The sequence below is a fragment of the Pelophylax lessonae genome, assembly GCF_965119305.1.
Source record: "Pelophylax lessonae genome assembly, chromosome: 6".
Lineage (NCBI taxonomy): Eukaryota > Metazoa > Chordata > Amphibia > Anura > Ranidae > Pelophylax > Pelophylax lessonae.
Window position 1 is genome coordinate 47,442,595 of NC_138773.1, and position 17,073 is coordinate 47,459,667.

Genomic DNA, 17,073 nt, shown 5'->3' on the forward strand with positions numbered 1-17,073 from the left:
CACATGCTGCGGCTGTGGCCGTGCTGCTGAGGCATTTTTATCTCGGTGTGCAGAGTATGACAAGTGCCACTGAATGTCAAACTTGCTATAGGGCCGTGCCACAAACACGATTGCGGCACAGTAGCACAAAACCATAGGGTTAAATCAGGTGGTGAGGAGATGTATAATGCCTCCTCACCGCCCATCAAATGCCCTCTGAAAAGCGATCCGAACGTGGATCGCTCTTCAGAGGGCACCAAACTCCACTGCGAGTGTCAAAGAGCCTACAGAGGGCATTTGACAGGCGGTGAGGACATATCGCCTGATTTAACCCTATGATGCTGAACTACCATGCCACAACCCCATGCATTGCACGCAGTCTCATGGGACTCAATGGGCGAGCTTGATAGGCAGCAGTGTCTGCCAAGCTCTGCACTCCGAGTTAAAAATGCCGGGGCCGCAGAGGCTAGGCATCGCACCCGTGGCATTTGCACTGCCCCATCTGGCTCATTTTGGTGGGATAGCGCCCATTACTGCGCCTCGCCAACAAATCCTGCATGCGCGATTTTTTGGCAGCACCCCGTAACGCATGTTATTGCGCTGCGCTGAAACAGACGTTTGTTGGGGTGCCATTCAGAACAAATGCAACGACACCGCACAAGCTTGTCGCAGTAACGCAAGCGTTATCGTATAAACATGGTGTGAATGGACCCAGCTCATGTCATTCATATGCAAAATCAGACCCCTATAAGCAGAAATCCAGCCACACAAGCTAATACAATAACAGACCAAACTCTATATACTAGCTGCAGATATTCTTTCTTATTTAAAAGCAACGATTCAATGCAAGCTTCCCAGGCATGAGTGCATGAGATGAGTCTGGCAGCCAGGGGGTTAACTCTCAAGCCTGCAGACACACACTAGGCTTGAGTGCAGGGGGGGGGGCAGTCCAGGATATAGGGGGTGTGTCCAGGATGCATAGGGGTGTTCCCTGGGTGTACTGGGCAGGGATAGCACTCACCAGGCTCCACCCATACTCTCAGCAAGCAGGAGGAGAGCAGCGCCTTGCAGTTTTATACTGAACTTCACTGCTGGAGCTATGGGGGGGCTTTGACATGAGATTTCCCCCCCACAAACAACAATAACAAGCCCTGATACTCTTTCTAGGCAGCTGGAAGGACTTTTATTGGAATAAGCCCCATGCCAGCCATAGGAAAGACAGACTGACCAATCATCACAGGGAGAAGGGACAACCGGCAAGATGAACGGTTTGGGGTTCGATGACAGCTCCCTGGACCAGCTCAACCCGTCCCTGTGCCTCCATGAGAGCAGCGACATCGACACGGCCCTGCTGAGCGACATCGATGGTGGGTGACCCCGGCAAGTTTCCCTTTAACAGCAGTGTGGCTAAGGTGGTGTGATCAGGTGGTGGGGGGTAGTGCCCCCCCCTCTGCTGGGTGGTGCTTTGGGTAGATGGGGGTGCCCTGTCTCTGGTCCCTGCACCCCTTTGGATATGTTGATTGGTCCCTAGAACTTGCTATTAGCTTAAGTAAGTTGAGGAAGTGAGAATTGGCTAACTGGATACAAAGTATCCTTATTGGTTTCATTGTAACTGTCAATACATTGTAACTTTTAAATTCATTGCAACTGTTAATCCATTGTAACTTTTAAATTCATTGTAACTGTCAATACATTGTAACTGTCAATACATTGCAACTGTTAATCTATTGTAACTGTCAATGTTTGTTACAAGGTAAGTGTCAAAGCTCCTGAGATTACTTCCAAGGACACTTGGCTCCTCAAGAGGCGTGCTGACACTGATCTTGACTTTTTTTTTCAAAGAATTCTAACATTTTCTAACACTTGAACCAATGATTCTGCCAACGTCGTACGATGAGGCGATCCGTTACACCCTGAAAAGGAGAACAGGGACAAGAACCTTATTTTTAGACCCTCCAACTGTTCCTGCAAATTCAAGAACCATTGACAACTATGTCCCCATGCTAGGAGGTTAGGGAAGCACCAAGACTGTTTTCATGTTCCTTGCAGAACCTGATTGCATTCCTGCAGCTGGGACCTGTAGTCCTACAACACTCTAAAGTCGATTTGTCGTATTAAAGGGTGCAAGTTTAAATTTTTGAGAGCCAAGATTAATTTTTTTTTATTGGTTTCTTCGCTCGCTCTGACACGTGGAAATGTGGGCCAGTAACTTTCCTTGTGGCTGGAGTGAAAAAAAAAAAATAGCCTATCTGTGGCCTGTTGATATCATTCCCCCCCCATGTGCGTCCTGTCTATTGTAGATTCCCACAGGCGTCCTAGGGTTCCTGACTGAGGCCACACCTCCAATGTGACGCAGCGCAGGGTTACTGTCGGTCAGTGCCTTAGTTCCAGTGTAAACCTTCTATTCTCTATAGCTAGGCAGAAACAGCGAGGGTAGGCGAGAATTTGGATATGTTTGTTTTAATGCAGAATTTGTTTATTTTTTTATTTTGCGAACATTTTTTTTTTTTTTTTATACATTTTTTAATTATTATTATTATTATTATTATATTTTTTTTTACTTTTTGCAAACATTTTTTTTATACATTTTTAATTATTTTATTTTTTGCGAACATTATATATAATTATTATTTTATTTTTTATACTTTTGTAATTATTTTATTTTTTGCGAACATTATAATTATTATTTTATTATACATTTTTAATTACTATTATTAATAAATATTTTTTTATACATTTTTGATTACTAATATATATATATATATATAATAGTAATCAAAAATGTATAAAAAAATATTTATTAATAATAGTAATTAATAGTAATTAAAAATGTATAAAAAATAAAATTATATATATATATATATATATATATATATATATATATATATATATATATATATATATATATAATTATTATTATTTTATTTTTTGCAAACATTTTTTTTATATATATATATATATATATATATATATATATATATATATATATTTTTTGTATTATATTGTATTTTTTATACATTTTTACTATCAATAATTACTATTATTAATTCATATATTATTATTTTATTTTTTATTTTATTTTTTGCAAACATTTTTTTTATACATTTTTAATTACTATTATTAATAAATAAATATTTTTTTATACATTTTTGATTACTTATATATATATATATATATATATATATATATATATATATAATAGTAATCAAAAATGTATAAAAAAATATTTATTCATTAATAATAGTAATTAATAGTAATTAAAAATGTATAAAAAATAAAATAATAATTATATATATATATATATATATATATATTTATAATTATTATTATTTTATTTTTTGCAAACATTTTTTATATATATATTTTATATTATATTGTATTTTTTATACATTTTTACTATCAATAATTACTATTATTAATTCATATATTATTATTTTATTTTTTATTTTATTTTTTGCAAACATTTTTTTTATACATTTTTAATTACTACTATTAATCATTTTATTAACTTTTTTTTTTTTTTTTTTTTTGCTCAGATTTAGGGTCTCTGTGTTCTGCATTTGTTTTTTTAACCCCTAATTCTGAGTACCAATTAGGTTTGATCATTGTATTCTTTGGGGGGGGGGGCAATCCTATGCAGAGTGGTTCTGCTTCTATTTTTTGGTATCCAGCATTAGAAAGGATTGTCTCGTTGTTTGAACTGACATGCTTGGGGAGGCTTCTCATCTACAAACCCCCCTCAAAAAAAAAAGGGGGGGGATTCATGAAAGAAGCCCAGCTATAGGGCCTCATGCACATGGGGTGTTTGCCCACCTCTCCTTTTAGGTCCCTTCCACACTTGTAAGACCTGAAAGTCGCACGACTTGAAGCAATGCCTGTGTAATCTTGAGGTCTATGGACCTCAAGTCGCATCAAAGTTGGACCAAAGTCCAGGGAATACTTTAAAGTTGTTGCGAGAATAGAGCAGTGCACATGACTACAAATAGTGACTACTGCTCCTTCCAAAGAGAAGTGAGGGGGAGAAAAGGAGAGGCTTGGGAGCTCACTGAGGACATTCCAGGGAGACAGGAAAGTATGGAGTATGCCATCCAGTACTGGGCACCGGTGCTCAGGAAGGATGTGCTGGAACTGGAGAGAGTCCAGAGAAGGGCAACAGACCTAATGAAGGAACTGGAAGATCTCAGCTATGAGGAAAGAATACAAGCATTGAACTTATTCTCTCTGGAGAAGAGACGATTGAGAGGGGATATGATATCAATGTACAAATACTGTACTGGCGACCCTAGCATAGGAAACAAACTTTTCAGTGAAAGGGAATATAAAAGGACTGGTGGCCATTCACTAAAATTAGAAGAAAAGCGGTTTAACCTTAAACTGTGTAAAGGGTTCTTCACTGTAAGAGCAGTAAGGATGTGGAATTCTCTTCCACAAGCAGTCGTATCAGCAGGGAGCATCGATAGTTTCAAAAACTATTAGATGGGCACCTTGATGACCACAACATACAGGGGTATACAATGTACTATTGACATAAACACACACACACTCATCATAGGTTGAACTGGATGGACTGGTGTCTTTCCAACCTCACTAAGGCCCCTTTCACACGGGCGGTGTGCCCGCGGACTCCGTTTTGCTCAGCGGGAATCGATCCGCCGATCCCCCACTGAGCAGGCGGATGACAGCTCCATCTCCGCTCTGTGTGCAGAGACGGAGCTGTCAGATCCCCGCTCTCCTCTATGGGGGAATCAGATGAGAACGGACCGCCTGTCCGTTTTATATTCGATCCGATCCTCCAGGTGGATGGAAAATAGGGTTTCCATCCGTCCGGATTTCACATACAGGAATGGGTCGGATAGCAGCGGGTGTCAGCAGACATGTCACCTCTGACATCCACTGCCCCATAGGGCTGCATGGAGCATCCGATCAGGTTCGCCTGAAAAACTGACAGGTGGATCGGATCGGAAAGCCCGTGTGAAAGGGGCCTAACTATGTAAGAATGACTATGATGGGGTCATGATACTGCAGTATGGTATTGCATTGCAAAATTCCCCTTGGGGTCAGAAAGCGAGGCAGGCGTTCAGGAGGTAATATCGCCTCCTGAACAATGGCAAACTGGGTCTCAACTGCGACCACAGATCGCTTTTCAGAGGGGTGGTAAACAATTCCTGAGAGCACCACAGAAATGATCACAGGCTTTTACACAGGTGTATGAAAGCGTACATCCACATGAGGGTTGTATTTACCCGCATGGGATTCCCGGGTGTTCCGCTGGAAGTTAATTTGTGTGGATTAGCGCCTGCATGGACACGGCCGCTGCTCCCAGTTTGACATCCATGAGGGTGCTGGTGCGGGTCCCTGAACTGGCACAGTTTTTGTGTTCCGGGAATATGCGCCCACATAGATTCCAAATGGGTGGTTGCTTATTTAATGACGGAGGGGTGTAATTTGTCAATGAAGGGCAGTGCAACCGGTCCCCTATTTAGGGGCTTCTCTAGTCCTCCAGCAACACCTCATCTATCCTTTACTCCAGGGGTCTTTAAACTATGGCCCACCAGTTGTTCAGGAACTACAATTCCCATCATGCCTAGTCATGTCTGTGAATGGCAGAGTTTTACAATGCCTCATGGGACATGTAGTTCCACAACAGCTGGAGGGCCATAGTTTGAAGATCTGTGCTTTACTCCATTTGTATATCTGTGAAGAAAAACACCTGGCACTTCCAAGTATGGAGGGGGGGCATGGGACGCACTTCCTATGTGACACAGCTGGTGCTTGCTAATTGGTCACTCAGGTAACCAATGCTGTCACATGGGCCAAAGAAGTCGTGACTCGGAGCTTACACAGGGTTTCCTCTCCTCCCTACAAGTGCTGGAGCACAGGGTAGGTGAGTGTGTGCAGCTGCAAGAGCCGCCATTACCATCAGCCTGTCTCTGCCTGCATAGTCAAATAATCGCTTGCCTCTGGAAAGTCTGAACCCAGCATCTTTGTACAGTTTGAAAGTCTTCCTTTGTGCCGACACTGTTGCACCATAAACCTAGAGAAAAGCTCCCAGCTCTGTGAAATTATTTTTCTGTCAGGCAGCTTTTTGCTAGGCCGGGAAAGGCCACATCTGCTGAATCATTAGACTCCGGGCCCACAAAAGCCTGCCAATGTTTACATGTTTATTTCTGGTACTCCCCCCATGACAATGGATTTGCAGAGCCACGTTCCCTTCTCCTGACTAGAAACATCCAGAGAGGCTTCATCCAGCCGCGTGTGTCCAAACATTGCTTTTGTTACTAGGCCCGGCAGTAGAATTGCCTCAGACTGCTACAAAATGGAGGCCGGGGTGTGCAGCAGCACAAGAACGCTTCAGGACTGCGTTCCTCTGGTGCGCTCCGGCCGGGGCTGCGTTCCTCTGGTGCGCTGCAGCCGGATCTGCGTTCCTCTGGTGCGCTGCAGCGGGGTCTGCGTTCCTCTGGTGCGCTGCAGCGGGGTCTGCGTTCCTCTGGTGCGCTGCAGCGTGGTCTGCGTTCCTCTGGTGCGCTGCAGCGGGGTCTGCGTTCCTCTGGTGCGCTGCAGCCGGGTCTTCATTTCCCCTGGTGCGCTGCAGCCGGGTCTGCGTTCCCCTGGTGCGCTGCAGCCGGGTCTGCGTTCCCCTGGTGCGCTGCAGCCGGGTCTGCGTTTCCCCTGGTGCGCTGCAGCCGGGTCTGCGTTTCCCCTGGTGCGCTGCAGCCGGGTCTTCGTTTCCCCTGGTGCGCTGCAGCCGGGTCTTCGTTTCCCCTGGTGCGCTGCAGCCGGGTCTTCGTTTCCCCTGGTGCGCTGCAGCCGGGTCTGCGTTTCCCCTGGTGCGCTGCAGCCGGGTCTGCGTTTCCCCTGGTGCGCTGCAGCCGGGTCTGCGTTTCCCCTGGTGCGCTGCAGCCGGGTCTGCGTTTCCCCTGGTGCGCTGCAGCCGGGTCTGCGTTTCCCCTGGTGCGCTGCAGCCGGGTCTGCGTTTCCCCTGGTGCGCTGCAGCCGGGTCTGCGTTCCCCTGGTGCGCTGCAGCCGGGTCTGCGTTTCCCCTGGTGCGCTGCAGCCGGGTCTGCGTTCCCCTGGTGCGCTCCAGCCGGGGCGGCGTTCCCCTGGTGCGTTCCAGCCGGGGCGGCGTTCCTCCCAACCCAACCTATTGTACCGGGAACACCATGCATGTACTGTGCGTTTTGAAAAAAAGGCCATGCATGGGTTTTTTTTTTTTTTTTTTTTTTGTTTTTTACGGGTTATGCTAACGCAGGGCAGGTTTACACATGCCATAACAGGTGTTTAATGCACTGCAATGGATTCCTTAAAGTGGTAGTAAAGTCTTGTGTGACATTTTTTACCTACAGGTAAGCTGATAAGGAAGGTTACCTGTAGGTTAAATTAATATCTCCTCAACATGCACCGTTTAGGAGATTATCCAGCAAGTAGCAGCCAGTGACATCACTGGCGCATGCGCTCTGAAGGAACAGCATACCTGAACTGTTCCTTCAGAGCTCTGTGCTGTGCCTGCACAGGAGTGACATCATTGCGGCTTGGCCAATCAGACGTCCAGAGCCTGCGAACTTGGAAGGAAGGCTGGGTGAAGTTGGAAGCCGTGATAGCGCACCGCTGGAAGGCTTCATTTTAAGGTGAGTATTTCAAATACTAATATTTTTTATATTGCAGATCTGTGTCACAACTGAAAGCAGAGTTTGTGGTTGCTCCACCGCTCTCTATGGTTGAGTTGGACTGACAGTGCCCCACTTCCGCCTGTCAAACTCTGCAGCTCGAATCAAAAATGCAGTGACTGTGGCATGTGTACAGCCCTCCCAGACTGTAATATTGGCAATCTGGTGGCCAGTTGGTGGGTAGTAAAACTGTAGTTCAGCTGCCTGTTTACTGCAGTACTAGAAGGGGGCAATGATGGTGGGATCCTATAGATGAAGAGGTCAGGATTGTACTCTGGTCCAATATTCGACAGGGAAAAGTCATGGGAGTACTGGTGAGGGGGCCTTATTATGGATAGCACAGGGCCTAGGGTTGTACTCTGTGGTCCAATATTCGACAGGGAAAAGTCATGGGAGTACTGGTGAGGGGGCCTTATTATGCTTATTTTCCTTCATGAAAATGTTCCAATTTTACAGTCAGGGAAAGGTCATGGGAGTACTGGTGAGGGGGCCTTGATGGTAGGGCCATATTATAGATAGCACAGGGGCCAGGGTTGTACTCTGTGGTCCAATATTCGACAGGGAAAGGTCATGGGAGTACTGGTGAGGGGACCTTGATGGTGGGGCCTTATTATGGATAGCGCAGGGGCCAGGGTTGTACTCTGTGGTCCAGTAATGGTCAGGGAAGGGTCATGGGAGTACTAGTGAGGGGGCCTTGATGGTGGTGGGGCCTTATGGATAGCACAGGGGCCAGGGTTGTACTCTGTGGTCCAATATTACAGTCAGGGAAAGGTCATGGGAGTACTAGTGAGGGGGCCTTGATGGTGGTGGGGCCTTATTATGGATAGCGCAGGGGCCAGGGTTGTACTCTGTGGTCCAATATTCGACAGGGAAAGGTCACGGGAGTACTGGTGAGGGTTCCTTGATGGTGGGGCCTTATTATGGATAGCACAGGGGCCAGGGTTGTACTCTGTGGTCCAATATTCCAGTCAGGGAAAAGTAATGGGAGTACTAGTGAGGAGGCCTTGATGGTGGTGGGGCCTTATTATGGATAGCGCAGGGGCCAGGGTTGTACTCTGTGGTCCAATATTGGTCAGGGAAAAGTCATGGGAGTACTGGTGAGGGGGCCATGATGATGGGTCCCTATACATGATGGGAAAGAGGCCAGGGTTTGGCTCTGTTGACCAAATGGCAGACGTTGTGGAGGAATGGGAGTATTGGTGAGGGGAGATGATGGTGGTGCCATACAGATGAGTTTGCCAGGGCAGTGATAAATAAAGGGGAGCTCTGGCTGTCACTATGAAAGAAGGGGTGGTGGGGGAATGGTGAGGGGAAGTTGACAGAACAGGTGGGTGAAAGGTATGCTGCAGGGAGTCCATAAGTGAGGGGGGTTAGGTTTCAGTGTTGCGGTCAATGTTCTAGGTTATTTTCAGGCTTGGGTTAACCAGAAACCTGTACTGAGAGTTGATATTGCTTCTCCTCGGCTATATCTGGCCTAAGTACCTTTCCCAGGTATGCCACCAGCAAGGAACCTGCCTCCATGCCTCACCAATACTAGAGCCATTGAATCAACATGGCAGCCAAGACACGGCATTTCCAGGAACATGTTTTAGTTTTTCCTCCTTCTGGTCTTTTAGCTATCCTCATTAGAGATTACCTTTTGTCATCGTTGGCTCCCAAGTGGCCTTTTCCCCTATATTGGTTGGGCTGAAAAAAATGGTCGTAACCTCTGCTCATACTTTCTCGTCCAATTATGGCAAGCTGTCCTGCTGCATTCTCCTTGCAAGAATCTTCATCAGAATCGCAGCCATAAGAGTCATACAGGAAACTCTTCGCAACCCCTTCAGCGTAAAGATCACCTTTTTTAAATAGTAAAAGTAAATATTACTGCAATGTTTGTGTACTTCCACAAGGAGAATGAACGGCCGCTGAACTATGGGCTTTGCAAACATTAGGCACTTGATGATCTGTCCTTTGTATTCTCTGACTGTTCTGGATTGCAGTAGTAAAGTGGACCTGTCATTTACATTTACACTGCATGTGAATCCACAATTTTCATTATGATTATTATATTTGGGGCTTTGTGGGCCTTTCATGTTATAGACTGCAAAGAGTTGTCAATCAGACCAAGCAGGGAAGGGTAAGAGCCCCTGTCAGGCTTTTATTGCTTTGTTTGGAGATTTCCAATCCCTTTCTATCGGGGCATTCTTATCCTCCCTTCCCCATAATGGGGACACAAACACATTTTTAATAGGGCAAGAAGGGATAAGGTAGTCATACACTAGTAGTTTGAACGAACGTTCGTAGGAAAATTCTCTTAAGTACATTCAATCACATAACGAATGTCGTTCGAAAAGTACATTTCATTTTAAAACATTTGATTTTTGAAGTTAATGGACTTTCCTGAACAAAAACCTATGCTGTTAGAAATGAATTCCTTCATGAAAATGTTCCATTCTGCTCTTCTGAATTTTCTTGTTGCATTGGTCAAGAACGAACGTCAATGTGACCCCCTTCACAATTAGAAAATGAAATAAAGGTCCTTTAAAATGTAAACCTTTTCAAAGGAAATTCTGTCTGTCAACAATTCTCTCTCTGATCTGTGCAGTAATCCAGTGTGAGACTTTCCCTCTGTACAGGAGCTTCCTTTTAATAAAGACCGCTCACTACTGCTCTCTCTCATTGTACAGGGTGGCTGGTCTTGTCTCCGCCCCTCCTGTAGCTTTCTGCAGACCCCCTATAGTGGGTGGACCTGCTGGGCTCCTCCCACAGCTCTGCTCAGGCTATGTACATACAGCACATTATCACTACTGTGCAAACCCAGTTATTACCTTTTTTTTTAAAAAGACATTTGGTGCACTTATAGTAGATTTAGATTCTTTGCGGTTATTAAGAAATATATTTAAAAGTTTTTGTGCCAGGGGCTTTAAGCAGATTCTGTAATTCATCCAGATGCCATTTACAAGTAGGCCTCCTGCACATGGCTGATTAGGGCCGTGCACCATTCAGATGGGTGTATTTCTTCGGCGGGAACAGCCAGGTGTTCAGATCAGCAGCAGACAGGAAGCCTGTACAAATCAATACCGTCATCCATAGCTGTTTGCATGTTTTGTACATAAAGGTGTGCACTTGTACATGTAGACTGTTCACCGCCAGGGGTGCACATCAACCCCTAAAATGCAGGTAGGACAGATGTGCGTCTCTACATGTAGACTATTCACGTCCAGGGGCACACATCCGTCCCCCAATGCAGGTAAGACAGATGTGTGCCTCTCCATGTAGATCCTTCACGTCCAGGGGTGCTCATTCACCCCTAAAATGCAGGTAAGACAGATGTGCACCTCCTACATGTAGACCGTTCACGTCCAGGGCCACACATCTGTCCCTCAACGCAGGTAAGACAGATGTGCGCCTCTACATGTAGACCGGCCATGTCCAGGGGTGCTCATCCACCCTTGAAACGTAGGTAAGACAGATGTACGCCTCTACATGTTGACCGTTCACGTCCTCTACATGTTGACCGTTCACGTCCAGGGGTGCTCATCCAACCCTGAAACGTAGGGAAGACAGATGTACGCCTCTACATATAGACCGTTCACTTCCAGTGGTGCTCATCCACTCAGGGCCGGTGCTACCACTAGGCAAACTAGGCGGTCGCCCTAGGGCGCAGCCATGGTCAGTGCCACATTCCTCTCCTGTCACATCCTCATCCCCAGTGGAGGTCATCTCTAGAAATGAGGGCACTTTGTATATTAGGGGGGTAGCGTGTATAGGAAGGGGGTGTAGGGTTAAAGGGGGGGAGGTGTGTATAGGAAGGGGGTGTAGGGTTAAAGGGGGGCAGTGTGTGCAGAAAGGGGTGTAGAATTAAAGAAGGGCAGTGTGTGAAGTAAGGAGGGGGAGGGGCAGTGTGTACAAGAAGGGGTGTGTAGGGTTAAAGGAGGGTACTTTGCATATGAAGGGATGTGTAGGGTTAAAGGGGGGCAGTGTGTATATGAAGGGGGTGTAGGTTTAAAGGGGGGGGGTCAGTGTGTATTTGAAGGGGGTGTGGGGATAAAGGGGGGCAGTTTGTTCAGGAAGGGGGGTGTAGGATTAAAGGGGGCAGTGTATACAGGAAGGGGAGAGTGGGGTTAAAAGGGGGGGCATTATGTACAGGAAGGGAGGCAATGTTTACAGTTTGTTTTTTTTGTTTTTTGGAGGGGGGGGGGGTTGCAAGGAGCTGGTCTTGCCTAGGGTGTTAAATAGTCCAGCACCGGTCCTGCATCCACTCCTGAAACCTAGGTAAGACAGAGGTGCGCCTCTACATATAGACCGTTCACGTCCAGGGGTGCTCATTAATCCCTGAAACGTAGGTAAGACAGATGTACGCCTCTACATATAGACCGTTCACGTCCAGGGGTGCTCATACACTCCTTAAACATAGGTAAGACAGAGGTGTGCCTCGTCATATAGACCGTTCACGTTCAGGGTTACACCTCTGTCCCCCAACGTGGATAATGGCTTCATGTATGATTCCATGCAGACCGTGTCATCGGGGAGTAGAGATTACCTGCATTGGGGAAGATGTGCGCTCCTGGATGTGAACAATCTACATGTAGAGGCGCACATCTGTCCAATGGCAGGTGATCATTTAATATACAAGAAATGCGAACAGCTGTGGACGGGGTTATTGATTTGTACAGGCTTCTTATCTGCGGCTGATCGGAAACACCTGGCTATACTCGTCTCAGAAATACGCCTATCTGGGGGGGATGCATGACCCTGATCGCCCATCTGCAGGAGTCCGTACAGTTGGCCCATAGAGTTGGCACAGAAAGTTATCAACTCACAAGATTTCTAGTAATAAATTGAATTTTATTGAGACGATGGGGGATAAAACAGAACTCCCTACCGGCCGGCTACATAGCAGTCGCTCTCATATCGCCATCCTGTGTAGTGGCAATGTGATTGTCAGTTGGCCTGTCAATGTCCTATAATAACCCTGAGAAGGAGGAGGCAGAGCAACTGAACGCAAGTAACCTTGAGAGACGAGAATGGTTCTTCCTCCGTCTATGGCCAGCCTGGGCTGGCTCCTTTGGCTCTCCCTGATTGGTTCCCAGCAGTCACCTCATCTGCGAGCTCTGATTCACTCTGGTCCCCCCCCCCCCCCCCCCCCCTCTTGAGCTTCTTCCAGCAGAGGTGGAACTGCTAGAAGAGGTGGAGGGATGGGAGGGTGTGGGAAAGCCAGAGAGGGACACACAATTCCATGTCTCTGTACTTACACTTAACATATCCACATTTCTCAATGCTGCGTTGGAGTGTCAGCTCTTAGGGCGGGAGCGACTCCGCATTTTCTGGGAGTCGGGCTCCTGTGCCTGATACTTGGCGTACTCATGGAGTGCACTTTTGAAGGTACAGCATTAGCAAGCGGGCAAGCTTGGCATCCTGTAGCACCCTGTAGTTTGTACCCAGTTTCTGCACTTTGATGGGGGGCTTGAACTGCTTTAAACCTAGTTTTTAAAACTAGGTTTAACTTTTGCATATTGCCAATAATTGTTTTATCAATTTTTTTTTACAATGCCATTGCAGACGTTGAAAAATGGCACAAATTTTTGGTTGTACCCCGGTGGGTGTTTGTAAACAAATCGAATATCGTTGGCGATTCATTGAAAGGCGTCCGACCATAGTGTAGTTTTTTTTGTCAAGATTTGTCGGCGTGCAGGATCGTTTATGCAGTGGGGCAGTGAATTATATTGTCCCACGTGAAAGGTCCTTTCGCCGTAGAAAATGTTGGAAAGACAGCCATACGCGCATTGACTCATGATTGCAAATCAATATTTATTTTTTTTATCGCTTTTTAAAATAATTGAACGATTACAATAAGACCAATATATTGGATTCCATTTTAATTGATCTGTATATTAAGATCGGCTTCTGACAGTTTGTTCAGTTGATGGGAAATGATCATTGGCTGATGGAGTTGCCCGCACTGACATCAATTGGAAGCTGTCTAAACCAATCAAATGGAGGGTTTGTGGTTGCTGATTTTTATTTGATTCGGCTATTTTGGTCGCATTGCGTGATCAGGTCATCGTTTTTAATCCCTTCTGTGATTTGGGAGAACATTTTGGCTGCTTGGACTTTGCTCTGGTTGTTTTTGTAAATTCTTAGCTTAAGCAACCTGTAAGATCATTCCATAGATTGTACAACTCACATCGCCTGTAAGATCATTCCATAGATTGTACAACTCACATCGCCGCCATAGACTGTAGTGTAGTATTGTACAATTTTAACACACACTGCCTCATTAAATATAAAAACCTTTTTCACTTAATACAGTCCTTACAGTATGAGGCTAGTCTGGGTTTTATCCTGCAAATCCCAACATAAAGGGGGTGTGAGGTTGTGTGTTTTTTGCATCAGTTAATGATCGAAGGTAGAACAAATAAAACTAATTTGCGGTATGTATCCGGTAATCGAGCATACGTTTAAATCCAAGATGCATTACATGCAATAAAAATTTACCCCATTGTAAACTGCACAGAGCCTGTACAATCTACATTATAAAAAAATAAAAAAATCGACCGACAATGATGCATTTTATGGAGGGTTGCAGTCACACGGTCCTACAAAGCTTCAGACAAAATAATGCCTCGTACACACGTTCAGATGATCGTACGAAAAAAATCGATTTCGACCTGATCGCACGATAATCTGATTGTTAGTACACAGCTTTCGACAGCCGATCACGACAGTTCGTCCAACAAATTCCGAAGGGACAAACAGAAAAACTTCTGTCGTACGATAGCCTAGCGAATGACGATCGTTTAATAGTATGCGTCCGCTAAAAATCGACAGACAAAGACCGCGCATGATCAGAAACACTAAAATAACCCGGAAAAAGCCCGGCTGCCATTGTTTTTAGTTTTGCACTATCCGATACGAAGCTAAGCATCCAGGAAGCTTTTCCAGAATCGTACGACAAAAAAAATCATACGCTAAATACGCATTGTTGAATTCGATGTTAGTATCATGCAACAAAATGCGAACGATAAGTCGTCCGATATCTGAATGTGTGTACGAGGCATTAGTCTTGCATATTATAATTTTTAATAGTTCATATGTAAATTGTTTATATAAAAATTATTATCTATGAAGAATATTCTGCAGCCCCTTTTTTTTTTTTTTTTGACTGTATTTCATTAGTCATTAGTGATCAGTAAATTTCTATCAGTTCGTCAGAATATGCAGTCAGCAGCTGACACATCTAGATTGAGACTGAGCTTTACTGTTCTTCACTCTCAATCACCATACCACACTCTAAAGCAGGAGGCCCAGCCCGCACATGTAATGAAGAGAAATGGTTTTCAAGGCCCAACTCCAGGACCAACCTGCACTGCAAGGTTTAATGGCTCATTTTGGCTAAATGGAAAAGAGCTCTTTTTAGTGATCCTCCACTCCCCCGGCAGATGGTACTGCCCCTGTGGTGCGGAACAATCCTCTGCATCATTTCCAGTGAAATGCTAAAGACCCTCCATTGGTCTTGATGTCAGGACCTCTGCAATGTGGGGGAGAAGGTTAGGACAAATGTGGGGACACCAAATTTCTCACCAGAAGTCTCACTTCCTGGCGTATATACACTCTAGTAAAGGAAATCTGGGGAAATCTCCCCTCATTGGGGGAGCAAAGAGCAAATAAAACCTTTTGAGATTTTAACTGTTCTCTACACTGTCTAAGGCTAAACCATATTTATTTATTTTTTTATTTTTTTTTTGTTCTCAAAAGTGTATCCTCAAAAAAAATCTACAAATAGAAGTAGTTCTATTTATCAGTGACACACCTTCCTATATCAGTGACCCACTGATAAAAAATCATTTATGATTTAATCACATTGACCTACTGCAGGAAAACTTTTTTGAGGGGGAAAACATTTTTTTTTTTTAACAGTGATTCCTGAAACTGTCCCAAGTCTGCAATTATTTGTCCTGGGTTTATTCCACATCACCCTTCTCCCTTCTATGCAATAACTCCAAACAAAACATTTTTCTAGTGTGGATAGTGGCAAGGGGTTAGACCCTCTTCTTCTTTCTTCTTCTTCCTTCTTCTTTTTTCCTTTTTTTCTTTTTTTTTTTTTTTTCTTTTTTCCTATTTCTCTCCCAACAGGAGGATCTAAGCTCTTGGTATTTGAGGACTATTGTCAACAGAAATGAATGGGATATTCTCTAGTAGGGATGACTGCTCATTTTGGTGAGATTGTTCATTCCTGTCGGTTTCTAGGGACAAGAATTGCAGCAAAATGTCTCCTCTTGGAACACTGATAGCAATAAATAACTGAAAAGTCTGAGACCACCAAACCAAGAGTCCAAAAACTTTTACTATGATACCTTGTCGCAAGAAAACCTAATGCCCAATGTGTTTCTGGGGCTCAAAGATCTCCCCCCCCCCCCTTCTTCAGGGATCAGGCACTTTTTATATGGTTCAAAGGACAGAAGAAATGGAGCTGTCACCAGGGTTAGTTGTTCACAGGTGAACAATGAAATGTCCCCAGAATTGGATTAGCAGTTAAACTGGCCTTTTCTAAACCTTTTTAACACGAAGAGACCCTTAAAATAACCTTCAGGTCACAAAGAACCCCTGGCAGTGTCGACTAGATCAACAACTAATGGTACATTAGTGTGGTGGTCGGTGGGAAGGACATCTCCTCCTCCTCCTCCTCCTCCTCCTCCTCACCTTTACATTGGTGGTCGGTGGGAAGGACATTCTCTTTCTCTCTCTCCCCCCCCCCCTTTACTTTGGTGGTTGGTAGGAAGGACATTCCCCCCCCCTCCCTTTACATTGGTGGTCGGTGGGAAGGACATGGTCCCCCCCCCTCCTTTACGTTGGTGGGAAGGACATTCCCCCCCCCCTTACATTGGTGGTCGTGGGAAGGACATCTCCCCCTCACCTTTACATTGGCGGTCGGTGGGAAGGACATTCTTTCTCTCCCCCCCCCCCCCCTTTACTATGGTGGTTGGTAGGAAGGACATTCCCCCCCCCCCCCCTCCCTTTACATTGGTGGTCGGTGGGAAGGACATGGTCCCCCCCCCCCCTCCTTACATTCCCTCCCCCCTCCTTACATTGGTGGTCGTGAGAAGGACATCTTCCCCCCCCACCTTTACATTGGCGGTCGGTGGGAAAGACATTTCCCCCCCCCTTTACATTGGTGGTCGGTGGGAAGGACATTCCCCCCCCCCCTTTACATTGATGGTCGGTGGGAAGGACATGGTCTCCCCCCCCCCCCCCCCCCTCCTTTACGTTGGTGGGAAGGACATTCCCTCCCCCCTTTACATTGGTGGTCGGTGGAAAGGACATTCCCCCCCCCCCCACCCCTTTACATTGGGAAGGACATTTCCCCCCCCCTCTTACATTGGTGGTCAGTGAGAAAGACATCCCCCCCCTTTACATTGGTGGTTGGTGGGAAGGACATTCCCCCCCC

At 45.5% G+C, this 17,073-nt stretch overlaps 1 protein-coding gene across 3 annotated transcripts in view; it reads left to right on the forward strand.

Moving 5' to 3' along the window:
• Positions 1–1,133: 1,133 nt before the first annotated feature.
• SREBF1 (sterol regulatory element binding transcription factor 1) overlaps positions 1,134–17,073 on the forward strand; it is a 61,802-nt gene continuing 45,862 nt past the window's right edge. For 2 of the 3 annotated variants that reach the window (XM_082260697.1, XM_082260699.1), the window contains exon 1: positions 1,134–1,346. In XM_082260697.1, the coding sequence (XP_082116823.1) occupies positions 1,241–1,346 (106 nt within the window). In that variant the 5' untranslated portion in view covers positions 1,134–1,240. Of the gene's footprint in view, positions 1,347–12,857; positions 13,011–17,073 lie in introns of those variants that run through there. The other variant, XM_082260698.1, reaches the window with a different exon arrangement.